A 13,177-nucleotide genomic window follows, 5' to 3' on the forward strand; every position below is an offset into this window, starting at 1 on the left:
TTTGCTACACCTGAACACAGTTAATAACTCAGAAATCAAAAGTCTCGCTCTTCTGCAGATCAAAAAAAAATGAGAGTATCAAGCTAGAGCTCTTCTCAGTACCTCCAGCTTTGCCCCAAACCTGTAACCTGTACCTCCGAGACCTTATTGAATCTCTTAATGCCAGGACTGTATGTGACAGCAGAGAAAGGGCATTAGACCCCACCAAAAAGGCAGTATAAATCTTTTCAGAATTAGAACTATTTATTGAAATTTGATTCTAGTTTTAGGATGCTTGACTACTGTGTGAAGCCCAAGCTGCTGCTGCCTTCAGCTGTCTGCAGTTCACAGGCTGGAAAATTAATGTAAGCTGTCACCATCTCAGCCAGGTCAGCTATATCGGCTACTCCAGGTTTTTTTAAGCTGATCCTTGCAAACAGACTTTTGTGCCAACACAAGAGCTCTCTGACACAGCAGCACTTCAGTTACAGGCCTGCAGCAGTTACAGTGACCTTTAAAAATCTTTAAGGCCAGATTCTACAAAAAGATGCATTAAGGATTTCTCACACAGAAATTGTCTCCAAGGCTCTGCACAGCATGTTTTTGCAAAGTATAGAGCTCTAGTTCCTAACATGCTGTACTGCAACTGCATTGAAAACAAGTTGCCCAAATGTTTTACCAAAGTTGTTTTTTTGTTTCATTTTTGCTTTTGTTTGTTTTTTTTAATTGTGAGGAGTTGTATGTTTATGTTTCTCAAATAACAGCAAAGGAAATTAGTAAATAGCAAAAGAATATATAATCCATGAAATAGGCGCAACTGAATGGTTATCAGTTAAAAGAGCCTTTACTACATTTCCCAGTACATGAATATATGCAGAACATAACAACTTAAGATTTCAGTTTTACTTGCCTGTCTTGGATCTTCAGGATTTACAGAAGCAAGAGATCTCTGCAAATCTTCAAGCTCTTTCTGGTTTTTTGCTATTTCTCTTTTCTGTTTCTCCATTTGTTTTTCCAGTTCTAAAGCTCCCTTGCATAGCTGGTGCAGGATTTGTATCTTTTCACTCAGTTGCTGTTCAATACCTTCCTTGTTGGCCTGTGATATCTGGAGACAGCATTCAGAGGTTGGGTAAAATAGTTTAATTGGAAATACACAGCTGATCAAGAACATTTTTAAAATTTAAGTCAGACTGCCAGTTTAGCCTAACAGGTTACCTAAAAATGAACTATTCATTGTTTTGAATCCTCTTAATTTTCTTAAGGTAACAAAAACTTCTAAGATTTTCTCACAAAGAATTAGACAATAGAAAGACGGTTTGCTTATTGTAACTAGAAATTTCATAACCTTAGTCTACCATACCAGGAAATGCCAGAACCCTTATTTTGACCATCATCCTATAGAGTTTTGTTTTTAAACAAGTCTTCAGAAGTCTCTTATATAATTCCTTCTTGCAGTCTTAAGATGACTATCTGAAATGTCTTTTCCCCCTCCACAGTTAGGAGTTCTTAAGTTAAAATATGGAAGATTGATTGTAAGGCAAGTTTAAAAACTAAAAATAGCAATAATTTATGACAGTTGTTGAAGAAATGAAAGATACAACTTTAGTTTAATGCTGATAAATGTTTTAAAATTAATTCTTGCTGCCAATTATGTAGTTACATTGCTTATTATTAGATGCACAACTAAGTTATAGTCCTTCCTGAAAGGCCTTTTCTGATAAAAGTGACCTCTAGATGTCCACTTACTGCAGTACTCAAATCTATATTCATGTTCTTCCAAAGCATTCTGGGGAAAGTTAATAATCAGCAGCAGCATCACATGGAACATGCTTAGATGAAATTAATTGCAATACAAGTCTGACAGCTTATCTATAAACAAGCTAAAATCTGTAAGATTTTTCTGATGCATGACAAATGGATTTACATATGTACAATGGCCCCTTTGAGGAAGAATGGGGAGAAAAAAGGTTCTATTTTCTACATCAACACTGCTCTGAACACTTTCTCTTGCTATTCATATAGCAACTTCTTTGCATACTTTTTTCTGAGCCAGAGCATCCTCCAGTTGTTGCAGTTCCCCTGTTACTTCCAAAATTTGTTGCTCTGCATTTCCTATTGCACTTTGCAGTTCTTCTAATCTTCTCTGTGCTGCAGACAAAAAAAAAAGCCAACACAAAAAAAATCCCTCAAACCCACAACATAAGTTATACTATTCTGTGTAACATTGATATGCATGTTTTCTGTTATAACGTTAATCAGAATACATTTTCTTAAAACAGTGATAATCAAAGCTAATATATTATAGTTTCTCAAAAAGTATGTCTACAGTTTTTTTAATGAGTCTTATACAATCAAATTAATGCATCAAATATGCAAAAATGCAAAAGCATTCTCTTTTCAAACTATTTAATCCTTTCGTCTGGAGTTATCTTACAATAATAGCAAAAAAGAAATTGTAACAGTTTTGACCCAAAATGCATCAAGTACCTGTTTAGAAGTTACAGCACTTACAGCCTTTGACACACTATTGCTATTCTTATGTCAAATGTGTCAGGCATTTAATCAGTGGAATAAAATACATTGATATACATAATGTTTACCAAATAAAATTTAAAATAAGAATTTACCTGAATTAATCTTTTTTTCTTTACCCTCTAGTAGCTCATCTAGAGTTTGGAGCTGCAATTTCAGCTGGGGATTCCTAGAGAAGTCATCTTCATCTAGTTGCATTTTTCCAATCTCCATCTGCTGAGCTTTGTTAGCAATATAGCCTTCTCTTATAAACATATTTCTTTTATACCTAGCCTTACCAATGTATGGGCTTTCACCAGGTACATTATCAAGTTCAACATCCTGAAATGTATGAAGCAGTATATCTCAGAAGTATGGCTGCAATCAGCTCGTAATACATGTTTAACTCTCTTAACAAGCATATAAAGGAAAATCAATTTGAAATTCAAATAATTAGAAGAAAACAGACTACACTTGACTTGTTTGGTCTTGAACGTTCTTGTTATTTTATAACTGAATTTAAAACAAACAAACCCAATTGGGGTATGATCAGTTTGTTCCAAATGGGTAATGCAAGTGGATATCTAACTGAACAAATTTTTCTTAATATTTTAGACTTAATAGTAATATAGCTTATACTTAGCCCATTACATTGTTGCACTTAAATGTAACTTAAAAAAATAATTTGTAGTTAATGATTACTGATCTTTATGTTTCTTGTGCAAACTCCTTTCATTCAGGCATCTCTACAATTTTTTTGCAAGTATGACAGAGGTTAGGTCTAGTAGGAAGAAAAAAAAAATCAACAGAAAAGGACAGAAATTCTAGTACCATCTAACTCAAGAACATTCTGGCTTGTGGAATTTCTCCAGTGAAAGGCCCTCCAAAATTAAGTGAGAAGAAAGGACTATAATTTGTTTGGTTAATAAGAATGAAATGCCTGTTCACTGACTCTACCTAGCTAAAACATATGCATATAGGTATTATACTAATACTCAACACATTAAACATCATCCCGATTCAGTTTAGTTCAAATCTTGTAACTTATGATTTTAAAATGAAATGTTTATATTTTGTAACTAATAACTATTAATAAAGCAGTATATATTAGAATTATAGAAAACCTATTAAATTTTCTATTTTCCAAGATGAAAAGCAAGAGAAACAGCAGTGAAAAGATCATTATTTTCAAATCATTACCTCTGACGGAAAATAATTTAATGGCTCAAATTTTGCATCAATCTTATAAAATGCCAGTTCCTGCTCCAATTCATACTGCTTCTGGCAAGCTCGGGTTAGCTCCATTGTCTTCTGCTTTAACTAATAAACCAGTAAACAAAGTAAGTTGCATTCATTCAAGTTTCATCATTATCACAAACATTTCAATTCATAGAGAGCAGGGCAAAGACAATAACTGTGAAACAAAGCTCACATCAGAAAAAGTTAAGATGGTATATTTTGGATCAAGAATGTCACAAAGTGCAACTCTGTACAAGATACAATATGACACCTAAGAGTAGACAAGAAACCCACAATTAATATCACACAAATGATCACATGAAAGGCCTTTTAAGTTTACACGCATCAAAGGTTTGAAAATAAATTTGTCACTAACTTAGGCGAAAAAAATACTAATTTAGGTACAATCCTTTACCAAAATCTACAAAAAATAACAAATGTATTTACTGCTACTAATGAGCAGTGAGAGCTGTTAACACTCATTTTCTGTGAAAGAAACAAAATATCTCAGTTGTCAAGTATAGTATAGAGCCTACGCATTTCATTTTAGCTTAACCTTGTGCTAGATAGGTTTTGAGGTTGTTTTGGTTTTGTTTTTTTAATAAAGGTCCATCATGTGATTTCTTTTTTAATCAACTTTTCACACTGAATACCTGAGGGAGAACATGCAGCAAAACTCCAATAGACAGTGGAAAGCAGGACTAATGGAAGAAAAGAAATAGAACAGACTGGAATAAAGGAAAGGCTTAAAGAAAGATTTTTAAAACCTATATACGTCATGCAAAAGTTAACTGTGTTTCAGAGAAAAGAAAAAAAAAATCAAGAAAATTGTATTCAAAAAACACAGTGCATATAAAGTCTCACCGGAACACCTTATACAAATTTTCCTACTTTAGTAAACATGCAAATAAATCCTAGAAATAAAAATAACCATGCAACCCAGGAGCACAGTGGGGCTACCTTTAGTGAGGAATAAAGGCTCTGTGGAAAGGGAACTGTGACAAACCAATACACCAGCTAAAGGAAGAAAGAAGCAAGGAAAGTTTGTCATCCAAAGGACAAGAGTGGGTTAAGTTGCAAAATATATGCTGCTAAATCTCACTATACTGAAAACTACATTTTAGAAATAGGCTGCTGGTTAGCGTGTGTGTTTCTGTGTTCACAGAAGAAACAGCTATAGAAATATTAGCTATAGAGATTCTGAAGAATAAAATTTTAGAGGACAAGTTTAACAAGTGAAATAAAACCCATAGATTAAGTTCTTATCAGATCATTCACAACTGAGCACTCTCAAGTCAATAGGATTTTTTTCCAGGACCGCCGTACAAATCTTGCATTTTATAGCTACCAATGAAAGATACTTGTCAAACATTAAGATTTTAGGATTATGTGAATAAAGTACAAGTAAACTAATTACCCAAAATAATAATCAAGGGGTATTACTAACACACAACTTGTATGCACACCTTGTGTTTGTAAAAGCAGTTAATCTTTTCCCTTATTGCAGCAGCACTTGGAAGTCCAGACAACGCAGGAGATTCAGTACGCCAGCAATTTAGCAGCTAGGGGATACTTAACCTTTCATCAACGGACAAAATTTTAAACGAAAGAAGTTACTGGAGTCAAACAAAAAAGTTATCATAAACCATAAAATGCCACAGTGACACTGATTGCTGGGCCAATATACTTACATTTTTCCCCAGAAATATTGAAGAACTACTGGTCAAGGAATAATCTCTCTCTAAAGAGTTGAAGTGCCTAAGTTCTGTCTCTGTATTTTAAACATAAATCTCCAGCCATTTGAGCTCTCACACTGGCAACTATTTCTGACAGCAAAACTATTCCAAATATTTACTTAGGGCAAGTGATTATCTTACCAATTCATTTTTGGTGTCCAGGTCCCTTTGTAGGTCTTCGTAGCTTTGTTTCTGTTGCAAAGTCTTTTCTTTTAATGATTTGTTGACTTCATCTTGATGGTGAAGTTGCTCAAGCACTTTGGACTGGTTAAGTTTAAGGTTCTCCATCTCCTTTATTGTGTTTTCCAACTCTCTCTCTAATTTTTCTATCTCTTCTGAAAAACAAAATAATAGAAAAATTCAAATAGAAAATCTTTTCCTTTTAAAGTTAAATTGTGTGTCATTCACTTTAGTTCTAACATATTGCTATTACCTAAATTAAACCTCTCTAGAGCTTTCTGCCTGTCATGATTTGTCACTGGCTGTCCATCCAAGTTCTCCAGTGCTCGCAAGTGGAATATGGTGTACAAGCGGTAGTGAGGCAGACTTACAACTGGATTATCGGCAAGGAATAGAGAAGTCAGATCTTGTAGAGGCTTTAGTTTAGCTATATCGTGGAGCTAAATCAAAGACAAATGGAACAATCATTAGATATCCTTCCAAGAACAATCAAACCCCCATTACTGAATTTCTGACTGTATAGAATGTTTTATGTTAGGTCCATCTCTAAGGATCTATTTTAACATTTATGCTAAAGTGGAATCTCTAAAACCCTACCAAAATACACAGCACTATGACTAAAGTAACTTCCTAAAAATCAAATTGTTTCTTCTATGAAAAAAAATATCACTGCAAAGAAGGCAAATTTCACCAAGCTTGACCTTGGAACTTTCAAGATAACAAGGCCTGTGGATATATATAACCTTCCATTTAAAAGAAAAGGGAGCTTCTATCAGGAGGAGTACTCAAAGCTGGTTCATCTCTCCTCCTAAGCAGCATGACTCCTTCAGAAACTGTATTAAGTTACTTCATTTCATAGACACCCTTTTGTAGCTGCAAAACATGGAAATTAACTTGGACCACAGAAGTAAATCTAGTCACATCCTAGATACAAAATATAAGCAAATAAATTATTTACTGGTCTCCAAAACCATATAATTAACTTACCACCACCAATAACATGCAAAAGTCTTCACATTTTCACAAAGTTTTTCCCTAAGTTTCCAAAAACTTATGATTTCCTGAACAACAGAATATAGGCTTATGCTTTGAATACCTGTCACAGAATGAGCGTTTTTCTGATAAACAACTTTACTAGCCTCACAACGGCTGTATGTCACAACAGACTTTGTTGAAGGACACTCAGCAATTATTCATGGTAAGTCAATCAGTGTAAACGTACCAGTTCACTAAAAGATTCTGAACAATTATTATTCCTAATTATAATCACTTACTGATGATACTTTATTCTGTTTCAAATTAAGGATGCGCAGGGATCTCAGTTTCTTCCCTACCCACGCAGGAATATGCTCAATCTCATTCCTTGCAAGGTTGAGCTTTTGTAGATTCTGCATATGTTCTATACCTTCAATTTTACTGAAAATAAGAAAAAAACATAACTTATTATGAAGCACAGCAAATTTACAGTGTAACAGAAGCATTATGGATAAACTACAGCAAAATCTGTCTCAATTATCATCCAAGAAATTTGCAAAAACAGTTGTTTACTGCCATGGACTCACAATTCAAATTAAATTACACCAGCCTACTTCCAAGTACTACATGAAGACACAAAAAAAAAATTCTCAGCAAGATTTTGTTGCTCACTGTGGCAAAACCTTTACTTTTAAATCTCTTTTTTTTAATATTAAAATTATTTTAATGTCTGGTAATTACATTTTAGTATGAAAATTTTGTTCCTTTTCTCCTGAGAATGTTATGGGACACAGATGAACCAGAAGAAAAGTGTTCACTTTTTTTTTTTTTTCATAGAAAATGTGGAAAACATACTAGGTTTTAGTTTACTCGGGCATTTATCTAAAGATATGAGTATTATAACAAAGTACAGTAGAACATGCTCTTGTGACTGTTTTATTTTTTCAGTAGGAACCAACTAGAGCCTGAGAAGACACAGCAGTAGCTAAAAGCTACTCTGACCTTTCCAGTTCCTGTTGAGAGAGGAAGTTGTGTGAATGCAATGTGTAGAAATGCTAGTGTCTTGCTTACTTCCTATTGTTAACTTCTCTACTGAAATTGCAGCTTCTCTACCACAATGCCAGTCTCATGTAATGATCATAATTCACTAACAGAAAAATTAAAGGAAACAAGGAATTTTGCTATTGCCTGAACCATTACCCTTCAACCTATTTATATGACTCAGAAAAGATACCAGACTCAAACCAGTGGAAGTGAAAAAGCAATTTAGTGAGTTTACAGCCTGCCTGATTAAGCCCATTTAGCTTTCTCTCCTAAAAGAAAACTTCTTGTATTTACCTGCAATAATATGCAGTAAAAATTTAATTAAATCTTTAATGCATCTAATTGGGTTATTGTACACACTTCATTATGGTATCTGGAAACTTACATTTCTGGCTTGGTTTCCTAGGGAAACAAGTTTAACTGTAACCATGGTACACTAACAGCACCTCCCAGAACTATGTATCCTTCTAATACCTAAGAGCTTGTGCTTTTTAAGAAAATCTGACCAAAGCCTGTTATCCTTGATATATAACTGATGGGAAAGTCACCTTACCTGTTCACACATGTGAGAGAACTCAGTTAAACAGTAAGAGAAGGTCAGCTTTAGTGTATCTGGGCTTACCAAAACCGCTAACGTTTCTGTTTACCTGATTTTGTTGCAAGACAAATTGAGTTCACGCAACTTCATCAATTTATCCAACTTCTCAATCTTCTCTATTTGGTTGTTACTAAGATTTAGTGTCTCTAGTTTAGAGCACTTTTCCAAGTTTTCTATGTACTATAGAACAGAAAGTTAATCCATTAGCATTGCAGCTTTATTAATTTTTTTTTTTTTTAAGAGAAAGGCATTTATCTTTTTAACAGGTATTTCTCTATTTTTAACAACGGCCTATTCATTACAAAATACAAAGTATCCTAACATTTTTATTAATCAGTTTCACTGTTGCATTCTAAACCCCTGCTTTAGGTACAGTCTTCTATACTATTGGAAGAGGAAAACTAGATTTTAAGTTTACAGTGTACCACTCATCTACACAAAAGGGAAACTGCCATTTTAAAAAAATCAAACAAACCACCCACAAAAAACAGCACAATCCAAAAGCTAAAATATTACACAAATGGATGGTATTCTAAACTTCATTCTAACTGATCCAAATTTTTTTCTTTTGCACAAGTCTCCACTGACATATATTTTTAAACAGAAGCTGCTTGTACAACTAGGCCAACATAATTAGAATATAGCTGTTTACATCCACTTAAAATTAGACTTTTACTAAAAAAAAAATCAAAATTAATTTTTTAACTTTGCTCAATTACCAGTTATTTTCAATAACTTACCTTAAATTTCTTGTCCCCATCCTTTGGGGAAGAAAGATTCAGTGAGCTTATATATGCCAAATTGTCCTGTTTTGACAGACTTTTTATAAGAGGTTCGGTAATGTACCTAACTCCTGCACTAACACCATTTTCATCTGAAAGTAAACAGAGAAACTAGCTTGAGTAGTGAAAGAATTGGTGATTTTTATATTAGTCTTTTATTCACACTGAATACTGGAAAAACATTGACAATTATTCCCCCCCCACAGGGGATGAGAAGAAACAGCACACCAGAAACGTTTACAGGAAATTACATGTTGGAGTAAGCGGGTATAGCCTTTTGAAAAAGGCACTGTCTGCATCTGCCTTTGCCAGTCTTCCCCCCAGCACAGAATGTAAGGAGTAAAAGTCTCGTTATTCTACACAGCTTTCATTACTATCATTTCCACATTTGAGTACCAAAAGAAGAAAGCAAATTTTTCAGGGTTGTTTCCAACAGATCATACATCTTTAATCACATAGTTCACAGAACATTGCCTTTTTATGCTTTTAGAATGTACTTTTATAACAGCAGTTATTTATACAATACCTTTATGAAACTTATACTCAAAATCAGCTTCTACATTTTCTGCTGTAATATCAAGTTGTTGGTTCCTCTGCTCCGTGCTTTTGCAAGCAGATGGAGATGTCTGTTGGCTAAGAGGAGATGGCGATCTCATACTTGAACTGACAGGAGACATTGGACTAGGTGTCCGAGATGCTGACTTCTGTGTTTTTCTACATAATGCTTTTCTTACTGAGCCTTTCTTCATTGCCGAAAGTACAGAATATCATATGACCAGTATCTGTAAGAACAGAAATAAACATCAGTCTGTGCATAAGTCTAAATCTTAATGGTTTGCATGCCAACAAATTGTCTTTTTAGCATAAGAAAATATTTCCAGCAATGATATGGTGCCAAAAAAACACATCCAAGCCAATTCTCCAATGGGTGACAGCTTCCAGTTTTCATGAACACATATTCAGAGGAACGGTATACCTGTTTACTTACACCATTCTACAGCACAACACCAGGAGTTGCCTGAACTGCTTTCTGTTTTGCAAATTCGTCTTGGTAACTAACCTGCAATTTATAGCTTACACAAACCCTGTCAGGTCTGGAGATACTCTCAACTCAAACTAGCATAGTTGGCAGCAGACAGAAAGAAAGGACTAGGATCCCACTTGTTTTTACCAATGCTAGAAATCACCCACTTTGCAGCTAGAAGAGCTAATACAAGCAAAAGAGGCAACAGGAGAAAAAAAATTAAAATCAGTCTAGCTCTGGCATTCCTTCAGTGTTCCCCTTTCTGCAAACAAGTTATTCTGTGACTACCTGGGAAATTCCAGAGAATGTTAATAGAAACTTCCTCCAGTGACAAATATATTTCCCTAGGGGTAAGCATAGAAACAGTCATGTACGCATTGTGTCTGTAAGAGCCCTTGTAGCAACCATCTTCAAGGGACAAGTTTTTACTAAAACCTAGACCCAGTAAACAAAAAAGCAAATTTTAAGATATTCCTTAAGATAGAAACATATGCTTTTAAGGGAACTTTGAGCTCTATGAGTGATTACATTGTGTCTTAAGTTGAGAAGAGTTTCTTCATTTAAAAGGATTTTTTTTTTCCTGAATCTTCAAAAAGAAAGAAAGAAGGAAGAAGCTACTGTCTCCAACACTTGGAGGCACAACTCATTCAGGGCGAGGAAACTGAGACTGGAAGGGGCAGGAGAGGGGGAAAGATGATGGTGAGCTAGTGAAAAGCTACTTTGGGAAGATTCTTCACGTTTTAAGACGGGTCCTCGGTGCTGCCAGCTCCTCCCCGCCGCCCCCGGTTAACGGCTGCGCACCCGCCGCGGCCGCTCCATCCGCAGGCACCACAGCCCAGCCACCGGCCTCTGCCCGCCCTGCCGCCACGGCCGGCCCGCACCTGACAGGATGGCGACTACCCAGCGCGGCACGGTGCTGCCGGCCGAGCCCCGAGCAGAGCTCCTCTCCGCGGGGCCGGGCTGCGGGGCACCGCCGCGCCCCCAGTGAGGCGGCCGGTGAGCAGCAGGGCTCGCTGGAGAGGGATCCCGGTTCCCGCCGAGGGCGGTTCCCCTCAGGCCTCCGCTTTGATTACCTGCGTTGACATGGTAACGCCGTTTCACCGCTTCCCGCTCGTCGCCGCCGAGGCAGTGGTGAGCAGGGCGGCCTCCGGGCGACCCCGCGTGAAGGCACCGTTTCTCCGCACACCTCTCTCCCACTTTCTTTCCTCCACTGACTGTTGGTCGTCTCTACCGGCCACCAGGCCCGGTGTGCTGCGGCTCCTTTAAGAGCCCAGCGTGAGGAGCCGAGCCGACGCCATTTTGTCTGGTTGTTGGCTGGCGACGGGTGAGCGGGCCGGGGGAAGGGGCGGGGCAGGTCTTCGCGAAGCCACGCCCCTCTCTAGCGCGGCTTTCCCGCCGCTGACGGACCCTGCGGCGCGTGCGCTGCTCTTTCTCCCATTCCTGCTGCTGACGGCCGCTTCACCTCAGCGCCAGGCGGCGGCTGCCGGTCCTCTGCCCGGTCCTCTGCCCGGTCCTCTGCCCGGTCCTCAGCTGCGAAAGGGTCGATTCTGAGAGATTTTGTTACAATTAAAGCCTAAGCCGCGGTATAAATAACAAAGCCTGCTCTGGTGATAGTTGATTTTTTTGTGTTGTTTTTTTGTGGTTGTTTTTTTTTTTGGTCTGTGCTTTATATAGCTGTATTTATGTATCATTTATTAGCCTATCAGTGTAAAATTGTATGTAGGCAGGTTTTACTCTGAAACGTTGTATGTGGTGTTGGATATACACGCTATATTTGATCATGATAATCTCTATGCAGTAGGCCTAAATTGCCACCATTTTCACAGAGATGTTGGAAATAAATAATGGCTTTGGATTGTGTGTGTTAGTTTGGAATTTATACAACTAGGTGTGAAATGTAGGATTGAAAAATCAGTAGGCCATATCTGAAAAAGAATGTGCAGAAGGGACATAATTAGATTTTAAAAACATTATTTCAGAGTATTGTTAGACTTAAAGTGCTTTCTGGTGTTCTTTACAGTTTGCTCCCTATTGTTTACATACAACCCATACAAATTTGCTGTATAAATTCTCATCATTTGGTATTTAGTAATAGGTGTTTGGGCCATTATTTTTAATAATATTAAGCACCTTACATTTTGTAAGATTTTCTTCTGTATGTTGTTGCTTCCCTTGTAGTTATTACATCTGTTGGGAAGCCCATGTTGGTCTTCCTGTAATTTAATTTTCTATTGATCAGAAAAAGTTTTGTAAATGTCTTTCCCGTAAAGGTTGACCATGGTATTTGTTTAAACTCGAGAAGTCTTGCACAACTTTAGTTTAACTTTTCATAAACTTATTTGTTGAGGTCCTATGCTTAGATATCAGACATGCAAAGGTTTTATCACCTGGGGTTTTTTGCAAATGCTGTTTAAAATTGTACATGTTGTAGGTGTATTGTGCCCTAATATTTTCATATTGCAGTTTTATTTGTAATGAAAGGACACAAAGTTGGTATAATCAGGAATACATTTGGCTAAAAGAAAATGGAAACTTCTGGTATAAACATATCAACGCATTATGTTTGATATAATTCAAATGCTTTTTTTTCTTCAGATGCAAATTTAGAATTACTTTGATTTAAATAAAAATTATTTTCTGAAGGGCAAACTGAATCTAATTTTTTGTTGTTTGCGGGTTTTTATGCTACCTCTGAAAATTATTTTTTCTTCATGTAGTTATCAAACAGAGAAAAAGTTAGAACTGACATAGGATTGCTCTGGACATGTTTAAAAATTGAAATCCTAAATTTAAAAAATTCAAAAAATTTAGCTGTTCTGGCTTCCTTGGATAGGGGCAATAACATTTCAGTAAAACATGATCTGCAATTAATTATTAACTGTGAGTGAGATGTGTTGGTGGTATTTCTGTTCATCTTCTGCAGAGGCCAAACACAGTTTAATCCAGAATCATTAGCATCTATGGTTTGCTGTTTGTTGTCATAGACACTATGACTATTTTAATATTTTTTTTTGTTTTGCTATTTTCTGGAACAACTTTTAGCCAAGAGAAAACGTAAGTAAAGCAAATACAGAATTTACTAGAAATGTTACTTGATTGCTGTCCACTG

At 36.4% G+C, this 13,177-nt stretch overlaps 2 protein-coding genes across 6 annotated transcripts in view; one reads left to right on the plus strand and one right to left on the minus strand.

Moving 5' to 3' along the window:
- CNTRL (centriolin) overlaps window positions 1-11,553 on the minus strand; it is a 36,784-nt gene extending 25,231 nt beyond the window's left edge. The window contains exons 1-12 of one of the 5 annotated variants that reach the window (XM_054848777.1): window positions 11,142-11,545; window positions 9,571-9,826; window positions 9,003-9,136; window positions 8,312-8,442; window positions 6,920-7,061; window positions 5,899-6,085; window positions 5,607-5,800; window positions 4,690-4,746; window positions 3,691-3,810; window positions 2,607-2,832; window positions 2,018-2,127; window positions 890-1,084 (exon numbers count right to left, since the gene is read on the minus strand). In XM_054848777.1, coding sequence (XP_054704752.1) covers window positions 890-1,084; window positions 2,018-2,127; window positions 2,607-2,832; window positions 3,691-3,810; window positions 4,690-4,746; window positions 5,607-5,800; window positions 5,899-6,085; window positions 6,920-7,061; window positions 8,312-8,442; window positions 9,003-9,136; window positions 9,571-9,793 — 1,719 coding nt within the window. In that variant the 5' untranslated portion in view covers window positions 9,794-9,826; window positions 11,142-11,545. Of the gene's footprint in view, window positions 1-889; window positions 1,085-2,017; window positions 2,128-2,606; window positions 2,833-3,690; window positions 3,811-4,689; window positions 4,747-5,606; window positions 5,801-5,898; window positions 6,086-6,919; window positions 7,062-8,311; window positions 8,443-9,002; window positions 9,137-9,570; window positions 9,827-10,949 lie in introns of all 5 variants that reach the window. The other 4 variants (XM_054848778.1, XM_054848782.1, XM_054848779.1 and 1 more) reach the window with 4 other exon arrangements.
- Window positions 11,554-12,979: 1,426 nt separating this feature from the next.
- The window catches only part of C5 (complement C5), a 28,584-nt gene continuing 28,386 nt past the window's right edge, over window positions 12,980-13,177 (plus strand). Inside the window, exon 1 of the mRNA XM_054848783.1 lies at window positions 12,980-13,122. Coding sequence (XP_054704758.1) covers window positions 13,058-13,122 — 65 coding nt within the window. The 5' untranslated portion in view covers window positions 12,980-13,057. The remainder of the gene's footprint in view (window positions 13,123-13,177) is intronic.

This window comes from Grus americana, chromosome 20, assembly GCF_028858705.1.
Source record: "Grus americana isolate bGruAme1 chromosome 20, bGruAme1.mat, whole genome shotgun sequence".
Taxonomy (NCBI): domain Eukaryota; kingdom Metazoa; phylum Chordata; class Aves; order Gruiformes; family Gruidae; genus Grus; species Grus americana.